Source organism: Sphaeramia orbicularis, chromosome 11, assembly GCF_902148855.1.
Source record: "Sphaeramia orbicularis chromosome 11, fSphaOr1.1, whole genome shotgun sequence".
In the NCBI taxonomy this organism is placed as follows: Eukaryota; Metazoa; Chordata; class Actinopteri; order Kurtiformes; family Apogonidae; genus Sphaeramia; species Sphaeramia orbicularis.
The window spans coordinates 13,457,419-13,469,806 of record NC_043967.1 but is presented as its reverse complement, the minus strand read 5'-3'; the positions used below and the strand labels follow the sequence as shown (position 1 = coordinate 13,469,806).

The window sequence follows — 12,388 nt, the reverse complement described above, 5'->3', positions numbered from 1 at the left end:
TTAGTCTAGATCACAGGTGTCAAACATGCGGCCCGGGGGCCAAATCCGGCCCACCAAAGGGTCCAGTCCGGCCCTTGGGATGAATTTGTAAAATGCAAATATTACACTGAGATATTAACAATCCTTTTAGTTCAGGTTCCACATTTAGAACAATTCAATCTCAAGTGGGCAGGACCAGTAAAATACTATCATAATAGCATAAAAATAATGACAACTCCAAATGTTTCTCTTTGTAAATGTAAATATTTTCATGTATTCACACTAAAACAAAATATAATTTTGCAAAAAATGTGAATAACCTGAAATGTCTTAGGAGAGGCAAGTACAATTTTAATAATATTCTGCCTGTTACTCAATGTTTTGTGTGTTTGTAGATCCACTGTGATCTGTAAATTATAATGTACATGTGTAAATGATAAACTGAGGCATAATATTGTTAAAACTATACATATTTTTTCAGTTTGTTCATGTTATTCACATCTTTTGAAAGGATAGTTTGTAGATGTAAAGCTTTTCATAATGTAAATTAACTTTTTCGCTCTAAAACATAGAGAAAAGTTTGGAGTTGACATTATTTATATATTATTATGTTATTATTTTACTGGTTCGGCCCATTTCAGATCAAATTTAGCTGAACCTGGCCCCTGAACTAAAAGGAGTTTGACAGCCCCCTGGTCTAGATGCTCATACATATCACTGAGCTTTTCTTCTGTGTATGTATCTGAGTCTGTCTTTGCTTTGGTATCTGTCTCATAAAAAAAAAGAGCCCACCCTGAATCACTGAACAGCCTTGAGAAGCTGTTAAGACTCCCTGTACCACACACTCACATTAACCTCTAAACACACCAGTAATAACAAACACACACACAAAGACTACTCTGGCTAGACTAGACCGCCAGCTTATGTGTGTGTTGTTTAAAGACTTCAGGTGGTTTCCCACCCTGCGAACCTTAACCTTATCTGACGTTATGAAGTGGGACTGGGTTCACTGGTGTGTGTGAAAATATTCAAGCCTCCTACACATGTTGGTTCACTGGAACACTGTGACTACCACCTAAAACTATGCAGGTACAGTTTGTGAATATGTATAAGCACATTTAGTACCAACTGAAGGGACAAATTATGCAAGGAAAGTCCCGGGAAGTTAGATCTCAAACTGTGATATTCAGAGTTTGTATTAAGGGCCTGGCATAAATAAACCCAATTCAGTCCAGTTTACAGGTGTAGGCACTGGTCATATGTGCAGTTTGTGTTTTTGTTTGGCTAATGTGGCTTTTCTGTTTAAATACACTGTCCATTGCCTTAAAGGAGTGATATTTTGCTTTTTTTTTTTTTTTTTTTTTAAATAGAATTATGTATTTTAAAACATTTCCCTGTGGTCTACATAAACTGTAAATGCTCTGCTTGGGTCTGAATCCTTCATTAATTCAACTCCACAGGTCCATCTTCAACTCCATTTCTGAGTAATGACACCAGAAAGGTCATTTTGAGCACTGGCCCTTTAAATGCAAATGAGCCACTTCAGGCCCCGCCCCCTCCAAGTTGTTGGCTATGCTGCTCTGTCCTATTCAACCAACAATTGAACATTTTAGGTAATTGGCTCCAAGTTTGGACATATTTTCAGTATGGACTACATCTGCTGCTGCTGATAAACAATAAACAATTACAGCATATTCGGAGAAATGTTCGTCGAAAGTCTTGACCTTATATGTGCAAAAGCCGTGACATAACTAGTTGTAGATGTAACAAATTAAGCAGGAATTGAAATAGGTTGTAGAAATCCACTCGATTTTTGCCAAAATTAATATAAAGATAGCTTTGCGGCACCTGGAGGGTTCAAATTCAAACTTTTGGAACTGTTAGGGTCCAAATACACAAATAAATGAACCAAAGACTAATAAAAGTGGGTTTAACAAAATATGACCCCTTTAACCTTTTATGTGTCTGAATGCATGATTTACTTTAAATATTCATAAAAAATCAATCATTTGCTCAATAAGAAAAATTTAAAACACGCTGATAGAATAGATCTCGTACTTTCCATAAACATCTGAGCATGCCCAGTTCACCCCCCTTCTGCCTGTGGAATAGAAGGCAAAGCATAGAACAGTGAGTGAGACCAACTTACCAAAAAAAAAAAATGGACAGTTTGGGCTGTTTGCAGTGTTGTCATGAGTTTCCTTTATTTATTTATTTATTTTTGCTGTGTTTTTGCTGTCAGTGTTAACCGTGTAACTGTTTTATGCAGTTCAACCAGGTGCCAAAAAGAAGCTGGACTGATTTAGAAAAAAAAGAGCCCCAAAACAAAAACTACTGGGCCAGAATTCAAACCTTTGTTGTTCAGTATGTTCCAGCTCACAGTTCATGCTCAACATCCTAAATCTCTTAGTGATGTACATTCTCAGTGCCTTATTTAGTAAAAACCTGTCAAACTTCAATTCCTCACTTTGTCTTTTTCAGTTATTTCACCAGTTTTGACTCTAAAACACACAGTAAAACAAAACCCCTGAAGAAAAGGAACATAAGTATATACTAACAGCAGCTTTTATGAACCTGAAACGGATGCTAATTCACAGCAGCATGTTTCATTGAAATAATGTCTCAGAGGTTAAAGGGTTAAAACAGATCATGATGCTACTAATCACAGTCGTTATTACCACTTTATCTTGCTCATTTTGCTGCTGTACATACACCACCACCTTAAGCTGTCGCGGCAATATTTTACAGATTCAGAGGTTTTTGTATTTATTCTAGTGTTTTTTTTTTTATTCTGTTCGGTTGCTCTTACCTATTTTTATCTAGTTTTACCAGTGCTTGTCTATTTTTTTTTTTTATCCTGTTCATGCAGGCTGCACACTGAGAGTAAATAGGCACCGTATAATGTTCATAATCCTGCTGGTCACACTCCATAAATATCCCCTTATCAATCAGGTTCATCTAGCGCTGTTGTATTTGTAAGTGTTTTACCAGCAGACGTAAGTATCAAGGGTCACTAATCCGCTCCAAAGCTGTAAGGCATGACACTGTAAATGTTGTTTAGAAAGATGGATATGAGGCAGTTGAGAGTTTAGCTATGACGTATAAAGATTAATTTGGAAAAGTGCTGCTCATTATTGTCCTCGCTAAAATGGCTCGGTGGAGCATGTAATTTCTTCTGTACCAATCTGAACACTTTGTAAGAAATGTAAATTTGACTGGCTCACCAGTGGCTGAATAAAAGCAGAGTGTCGTCGATCCACAGGAGTAGAAGCAGATGAATAAACACAAATAGGTTCTGGCTGCCCCTGGTGTTTTAAACTGATGAATCCCATAATAAAACAATAATGCTTCTGTGACTGCATAACCGATCGATACAAGCAAATGAAAAATGAAACCGAGGGGGATAATTGTGCGAGTGGTTTCTATTTGTGATGTTTTCTCATGCGAAACTGACTGTTTACTGCACAATGTACCACCTCTATTCCAAAAAGAAGTTGGGACGTTGTGTCAAATGTAAATAAAAACAGAATATGATGATTTGCAAATCTCATTACATGTTTTTGAAGACACGTTGCAGCCGTATTCACAATTCTTCCCTTAAAATGTCAATTTTACTATGTTACTGTGTGTTTTACTGTGAATAAAATATTGGTAAAATATGAGATTAGCAAATCAGTGCATTCTGTTTTTATAAACATTTGACACAGTCTCACAAGTTTTTTGGAATCAGGGCTGTAAAGAAGGCCATAGAGTAAAACAGTGAGCACTGATGGAAACAGAATAAATATAGAAAATAATAAACCTATTTTTCTACTCTGGAAATGCTTCAGGTAGTGTTTCAATGTTGTCAGTGTACAAATCTAAAGAATGTAACTGCATCTCTTCAACTCACAGAACAGATTCACTGTCATATGATGGTCATGTACTGTGTTTGTTACCATTTGTGAGTCTGGTTTGTCGGGTCATGTGACTTTCCACTTCCTCAGACATGAATATTGTGGTTGCATATTCAAGTTCTTAAAGCTTAGTTGTGTTTGCAGCACAAAATAAAGAAGCAAAAAAAGGAAGTTTTTTTTAAATTAACCCAGTGCTACTATCTCAAATAAATTTTTCTCTCTATTTAACCTTTCTTAAGTGTTTTTTCACCTTTTACATTTACATTTATGCATTTGGCAGACGTTTTTTTCCAAAGCGACATACAGGGGAAAAACCAAAAATACAAGAAAAATACAAGAATAGATCAAAAACATAAAACAGCTGTACAATTGAAACAATGTTGTACAGCAGAACGAAGAGCAAAATGATAGACTAAAATACAAGAAGGGATTAAAAAGACATAAAAGCAGCAGTACAATTAAAAACAGTGAAATAGAAATACCAAGTAAAACAACAGAATAAACATAATAGTACATTTAAAATGGAATGTATTATGTATGTAGTATAATATTGTCCTCTATTTTGCATTTTTTCAGTGAAAATTGGCTGTTTTTCTATATTTAGTTTACTGAGCATGTAGATGTTCATAAAAGCTCAGATTAAAGTTGAATGTTATTATATCAGAAACAGACAAAACTGAGGAAAAAGTGAGTTTTTCAACAAAATACAGGGGTTGGACAAAATAATGGAAACACCTTAAAAAATCAACAAAATATAATTTAATATGGTGTAGGTCCACCTTTTGCGGCAATTACAGCCTCAATTCTCCGAGGTATTGATTCATACAACTTGTGAATTGTTTCCAAAGGAATTTTAAGCCATTCTTCAGTTAGAATACCCTCCAACTCTTTTAGAGACGATGGCAGTGGAAATCGACGTCTTACTTGAATCTCTAAAACTGACCATAAATGCTCAATAATGTTGAGGTCTGGGGACTGTGCCGGCCATACGAGATGCTCAACTTCATTAGAATGTTCCTCATGCCATTCTTTAACAATTCTAGCTGTATGGATTGGGGCAGTATCATCTTGAGGTGAAGGTGTTTCCATTATTTTGTCCAACCCCTGTATATCATTAACTGAAGATAAACTAAGTGTGTCCATCCACTGTCATTGATCCAACTCCATGGGTTTTGCTGGGGAATTAATGTTGTAGAAGATGATGGTGTTTCCACGTTCACTACGGAGCCTCTGAAAGTTCAAATGGGTCATATCTGATGACCATGAAAAGATGACCAACTGTATTTTACACCAGTTATTTACATGTGTTGATAGGAGTAGTGGATCAACAGATAGTAAACATTTTATATCAGTAGATGATTTTGGTAGACGGTGGATGTTTGGGTCTTTATGGGTTAAAGGAAGTCAGTGATTTCCATCTTGACCTTGTTTGACCTTTAGGACTTTCTGGAGGGAGCAGCGTCTAACTCCCGCTGCGACCTGCCGGCGAACCTGCTGAAGAAAGGCTGTGGACAGGAGTTTATGGAGCAGTCAGAGGTCAAAGTGGAGGTCAATGCCACCATCAGTAGCACTCAAGTGTCACCACAAGACATCAGTATCACCCTCACACCAGGTATTTTTATGTCAAGCATGAATAGAGGACACACATTTTGACGCGACTGCTTCTTTATAACCTGTGTTTGTGTGTATTCTTAGGTGCGGAGGCCAGCTTCATAGTGGCAGTGAAGCAGCTGGAGCGCTATCCTGTGGATCTATACTACTTAGTGGATGTGTCAGCATCTATGCAGGAAAACCTCGATCATGTAAGTGTTCACTCCTCCACTGATCCATCACAACAGCTTGGTGAGTCAGTGCTAAAGAATGCCACTCCTTCCACAAAAAGTGTATTGTCTCTAGGTGTAAGCTCAGTTTTCATGTGTTTTACTCAAACATGTGAAACTGTCAGAGAAGACCAACTGAAATAACATCGATGTTACATTCAAGCTCATGATGGGCCTCAATTGTCTGAATAAACTGTAGAAATTTCACACCATTGGGGTTTGGATTTAGATGACAAATCTCTCTGAAATGAATCAAGTTGTGCTGACCAGCTTTCCTGTCCATGACTTTACCTGAATGTACCCTTTGCTTTTGTCTGTTTTCCATGATCCAGCTGAAGACGGTCGGTGTAGCTCTGTCTCTTCGTATGACGGAGCATTCCTCAGACCTTTGGCTGGGTTTCGGCTCATTTGTGGACAAACCCGTCTCCCCTTACATCAACGTCCATCCCTCCAAAATTAACAATCCCTGCAGGTAAGACAAAATTAGAATTAATACTTTCCATGTTGCTATAAAAAATTACAGATTTTTAACACCTTAGCAGTTTGCCAAGTTTTGTCTCTCTACTAAATTTTTTTTAAAATTTAAATTGGAAGAAAAATCCTCGATGATTTGTGAAATGTCCAAATAAGCTGCTCCCAGTAGTTGTTCTCAATTTTAGTGTGACTCATCAGTTGTTGGGGAGGATTGTCAGAATGATGAGATGCTCTGGGATATGAAAACCACAGACCTAATACATTTTGTTCTGTTTAGTGATGTGAGTTCGGCAAAAAATGTATGAAACTCAGAGTTAAGTTTTGTTTGGAGGAGCTGTCAACTTTAACATTAACAAACATTAACACTATTTTGTAACCCTTGGTGCAATGGTTTCATTTGAGGCTCACATACTTCATATTTCAGTGTTTCAGCTGCATGTTGAGTGTATAAAGTAGAATATATTCCATTTAAAATGAAGTCTAACACATGCATACTGACCCTAAGCTACTGTTATAAGCTAGGGCAGGGGTGTCAAACATGCGGCCCGGGGGCCAAAACCAGCCCACCAAGGGTTCCAGTCCGGCCCGCGGGATGAATTTGCAAAGTGCAAAAATTACACTTAAGATATTAACAATCAAGGATGTTGAACTTGTTTTAGTTCAGGTTCCACATACAGAACAATGTGATCTCAACTAAAATAATAGCATAATAACCTGTAAATAATGACTCTAAATTTTCTTAGTTTAATGTGAAAAACATTACACCTATAAATAATGATAACTCTAAATTTTTCTCTTTGTTTTAGTGGAAAAACTTACATTAAATTATGAAAATATTAACATTTACAAACTATCCTTTAACAATAAAATGTGAAAAACTTGAAATTTTGAAAGTGAGACTTTAACATTTTTTTTCCTGTTATTAAATATTGTGTGCCTTTGCAGATCCAATTTGTAATATGCATGTATAAGTGGTAAGTTGAGGTGTAATATTTTTACAATTGCACTTATGTTTCTCAAGAAATTTCAGTAGTTTCAGGTTATTCACATAATTTGTAAATGTACATATTTTCATAATTTCGTTTCATCTGCACTAAAACAAAGAGAAAAATTTGGATTCATCATTATTTACAGGTTATTATGCTATTATTTTACTGGTCCGGCCCTCTTGAGATCAATTCGGGCTTAATGTGGCCCCTGAACTAAAGTGAGTTTGACACCCCTGAGCTAGGGTTAGGGATCAATGAAAAAAGTGAATGTGAAAGAGACCTTAGACTTGTAGAAGTCTAACCCTAGTCTTGCATAGCCTTACCTAACTCCACACTTTGTCAGTGCTGAGCTAGTGGTAGAAGTAGGTCTGGAACCCTTTACTATTGTTCTAGAATAGGTGTAAAAACACTGAGGTGTTTGCTTCATTTGTTAAATGAATCACATTCACCTTGACGAGAACAGGATGCAACAGCAGTGTCTTTGGAAAATAGTGTCTGGGGAGAAGTTGTTTTGGAACGTGTGCATAACAAAGTGTGTCATGGGACTAAACTGTTAAAATATCTTACAGTAGATCAAAAACAAACCTGTGCAGCTCTTGTACAAAGATTTATTCCAGCTGTAATGTTTCGATGCGCATTGCAATTCTTTGGATCTTTAGAGAAAATATTTAGAGAGAAGCCATCAAACTCACTAAGCAGACAGGGAGGTGCATGTTTTGATGCTTTACTCCATGTAGAACTTGGCCAGGACACTCCTGCAAATGACATTTTTATTCTCAACAAGTCTTTTTTCCTGGTTAAATAAAGGTTAATAAATAGTAAAAAGGCAGAGACTTTGTCAAATCTTACCATTTTCAGTCTGTAGTTGATGCTCAGAGGTTGTTCTTTCTTGTTGTGGAAGTTTTCAATAGTATCAGGCTAATATCAACAGGAAGGGGAATGCCAATCCTTCTACTGCATTACTGAAATGTTACACTTATTCCAGTGGAGTACATCTGACAGGCCAGAGTGGCCAAACCCTAACCATAAACCCAAGATGGGGTTAATTTTTATGTTTTTAAAACCTCTGCCAGGTTACTGGGGACCCCTGTTAGCATTACACCTCCCGGAAGAGAGTGGATATTAAGACGTTAAAATAAATGTAAGGCCAAATTAATAAGTTAGACTTCTTTTGGAAATGAACATCAACAGTCACCCATTCCCTGTGTGAGACTAAAACATAACCTAATCTTTTCACACATGGCTCATATGTAACCCCAGTGGGTCACAGGTGACCGACCTGGTGGATGTCAAACTTTTCTGACCTGGCTCTGTTTTCGACCAGTGATTATGAGATCCGCTGTCGTCCAGCTCACGGCTTCCACCACGTCCTGAGTATGACAGGGAACATGAGCGAGTTCACACGTGTGATCAAACGTCAGCGCATCTCCGGTAACATGGACACACCAGAGGGAGGCCTGGACGCTATGCTGCAGGCTGCAGTCTGTCAGGTAAATAAACCACATGTGTGAATGGAACAACGACGGAGACAGTCTGTTTTTATTCCAGTCGTGGTGTTTAGGATTCCTTTATATATGTTGGTTCTCTCCGTCCTCCATCAGTATATTCAGAAAAATGTGAGATACTTAATTTGGTGCTAAGTCTGCAAGCTTGTCAAAGAGCCATTTATACTGGGAGAATGGTGGCACAGTGACTCAGCATTAGAGAGCGCCTCTGGAATCCTACTAAGTAATGACACTAGTGCTGGGGTATGGAAGACAAACACACACACGCACACACACGCACATATAAAGTCAGCGTTGCTTATACTATGGCTGCTGGAGGCCTGTGAGTCAGTCCACGCAGGGGGGCCTGAGTAACCAGCCTCCAGGGAAACACCACCGCGATCACAATCCAGAAATAGACTCTCCATTATGTCAGACATACCTCAAAAGCTCACTGGCTTTCCTTAAATATACACATGTGCAGACTCAGACCCATTTTCCACACACTGTCTATGATGTGTCACAGACAAAAAGAGATTTATTCTCTGACTGTGGAGGAATTTCTGCTGCTGCTCCTTTGATTGGGCAGCACAAAAAAAGCTGACCACCGTGGGAACTGCTTTAAGTTAGATGAGTAAAATGCAAATACGTCATTCTTTACCACATGTGTACACCATTAAAACATGAACGATGCACATTTTTCCCACATCACTTGTGTGAGTGTAGTTGATTAGTTGTACACATGAATAATACTAAAACCTCCACTCTGAAAGTAGAATATATTGAAGAACATTTTGAGTTTTCTTCCTCATGAAATATCGTTTGCTTATTTTGGTTATTTGGCTGTTTGGTTTCCTTGCAGGTCAAATTATAAGCTTTAAAATTCATTGGGAAAAATCTAATTTCTGCTCCTCAGAGAGCAGTGGGTTGGCGTCCAGAGGCGAAGCGTTTGCTGCTGCTGATGACCGACCAGCCGTCTCACCTCGCTCTCGACAGCCGGCTGGCGGGGATCGTCACGCCTCATGATGGTCTTTGTCACCTGGAAAACAATGTCTACACCGGGAGCACCAAAATGGTAAGTGGAGGAGGAAATTTATAGATACTGGAAAATGAGACTCACCAAAGTGGCATTTAGGGATTTTATTGCACAGTTTATATAATTAATGAGCTGTCCAAATAATGACAGATTGTAAATTCCAGCCCGAAAAGCTTTAAATGAAAATTGGTCATGTCTAATGCATCAGTATTTCTGTTACAGAAATGCTTTTGTGATGAAAACCTGCTTTTTTCCTTTCTAGGACCACCCCAGTGTGGGCCAGCTGTCTGATAAGCTGCTTGAAAACCATATTTATTCCATTTTTGCTGTAGAGAAGCAACAGTACCAGTGGTATGAGGTAAACACTTTATTACAGTTTTATTGCACATTATGCATGCAATATATGTATCTAAACACAAAACTCTCAATACTAACTCCAGATGTTATACAGCCTAGCCAAAAAAGATCGCACACACAATATTCTGTCAGACCACCTTTAACTTTGACAGGATGCAACATCACAATAAATGTCACGTGGCATTTTTTCTGTAATTTTATCCAGTGGTAGAGCTTATATTTCCATCCAGAGCTGCATTTTTATTTAATTTTTTTTTGCCAAGATCTGTAGTGATTATGGGAGAGTCGGACCACCGCTTTAAGTCTTCTCCATCACATCCCAAAGATTCTCAGAGGGGTTCAGGTCTGGACTCTGTGGTGGCAAATCCATGTGTGGAAATCATGTCTCATGCTCTTAGAGTAACCCTTTCACAATCTGACTCTGATGAGTCCTGGTATTGTCATCTTGGAATAGGTCTGAGTCATCAGCGAATAAAAAAATCTCCAATGTTCAACCTTGGTCCTTCAGTATATTCAGGTTCATCTAACCTCAGCTTATGAACACATAATGTTATCAAATCTGGACCAGACCAACTGAACCAACCCCAGATCATAACACTGCCCCCACAGGTTTATACTGTTGGCACTAGGCATGATGGGTAATCACTGCATCCACCTCTCTTCTCACCTTTTTGTGTCCATCACTCTGAAATAATTCAGTTTGGACTCATCAGACCACATGACCTTTATCCAATGATGCAAAGTCCAATTTTTATGTTCTCTATCAAACTGATGGTTGTTTAAATGAGAAGCTCCTCACTGCATCAGTTAAGAAACATATAATTCACTTTATTAATTATATAATCGAAGGACCTAAAATATTTACATAGTTAAATCCAGGTGGGGACTTTTTTTAGGCCATGCTCTGTATGTTACACGTTAAACACTCTTAAAGAGGAGTATACAATAAAATTTTCCCATTATATTTGACATTTAGGTCACATTTGGCATATTCTATTTTTTGTGCATTGTCATGTTTCTCTTTTGTAGGAGTTGGTGCGTTTGCTACCTGGTTCTCACCTGGGGAAGTTGGGACTCTTCCAGGCTCCTAATCTCATAGACCTGGTGGTGGATGCATATAAGGTAAGTACAGATCAGGTGTAAAATCACTGGAATTATAATGTAAAAATGGAGTTATTTGTGTAAAAATCTACTCAAATTAAAGTAAAAAGTTATATAAATTACGTACAATTTACCAAGCAAAAGATACTTAGTGTAGGAGAGAATGTTAATGTCTTTGGGTTGGTGTATGATAATGACATCTAGTGGTGAAGCTGCAAATTGCAACCCAACTGAACACCTCTTCACTCTCATGTACGGTGGCCGCAGAAACACTTGTATTAGCCAGTGTTTGTAGTAGTAGTTGACTAATGCACTTTAATGGATGGTATCTAATATAATCCAGAAGAAAACATCAGAAAGGCTGTGAACTGTGACTCACTTCCTCTGTAGTTATAAACAACTCAGTCTATGGTAACAAAAACACAGAGGTTCCCAGTTTGTGTGATTATATACTAATGAAAATATATCAATAAACATTAGTAGTAGTAGTAGTGTAGTTTTATGTCAATGTGTATCACATACAAGGGTTTTTCTTAACCGGGGAACAGGGGCGCTGCGCCCTCATACTTTCGGCTAGCGCCCCCTAACCGAAATTCTGATTTTTAAAAATTTTTTTTTTACCCCGAACCTCACAGTTACGCCGTAGTGCCAAAGTATGTTCCAGTCATCTGGACTTGTTAAAAGTGTGAGGAGGGTGAGCTGTGAATAGTGTACGAATTGTTATGTTAGATTTAGATTAGAGAAAAATACAGAAGTAGAAAGAGTGTGAAAGAAAAGAGGAGTAACACTAGAGTTAATCATTTGAAAACAGAAGCTTGGCCAATACAATGTATCTGTCATGTGATTTTTGTCTTCATTTACAACATTATTACACTTCTAACTGAAGAATAAGTTACTCTTTGATTGGTTGTTTTAAAAAATTGCAGGAGGCCACTAGAGTTGCAATATCCCTCTCAGACAGCCTCAGACTGTTCCATTTTTTCCTCAATTTTTCAAAAGGGAACCCCCCCTTCCACACCATCCCCCCTGCTTGGTCGTTTCACTCCCTCACCTACCTGTGCTCCCTCTTACTAATTTTTTCTAGAAAAACCCCTGACATAGAATCATCAGATAACAAAGAACCATACAACATGGTCAAACAAAATTTTTCTACACTCGAAAAGGAGTGGGAAGAACTATAACTTATTGACTCCCACCCCTTTTTACAAACTAATAATCAAATCAAATCTGCCTTCTTTGCTTTGTTAACACA

The 12,388-nt window shown here is 37.9% G+C and overlaps 1 protein-coding gene across 1 annotated transcript in view; it reads left to right on the top strand.

Annotated features, from left to right (window-relative positions):
* Nucleotides 1–12,388, top strand: part of itgb8 (integrin, beta 8) — a 31,695-nt gene that overhangs the window by 3,007 nt on the left and 16,300 nt on the right. The window contains exons 3-9 of the mRNA XM_030147938.1: nt 5,316–5,487; nt 5,571–5,677; nt 6,028–6,167; nt 8,483–8,648; nt 9,559–9,717; nt 9,941–10,036; nt 11,065–11,157. Coding sequence (XP_030003798.1) covers nt 5,316–5,487; nt 5,571–5,677; nt 6,028–6,167; nt 8,483–8,648; nt 9,559–9,717; nt 9,941–10,036; nt 11,065–11,157 — 933 coding nt within the window. The remainder of the gene's footprint in view (nt 1–5,315; nt 5,488–5,570; nt 5,678–6,027; nt 6,168–8,482; nt 8,649–9,558; nt 9,718–9,940; nt 10,037–11,064; nt 11,158–12,388) is intronic.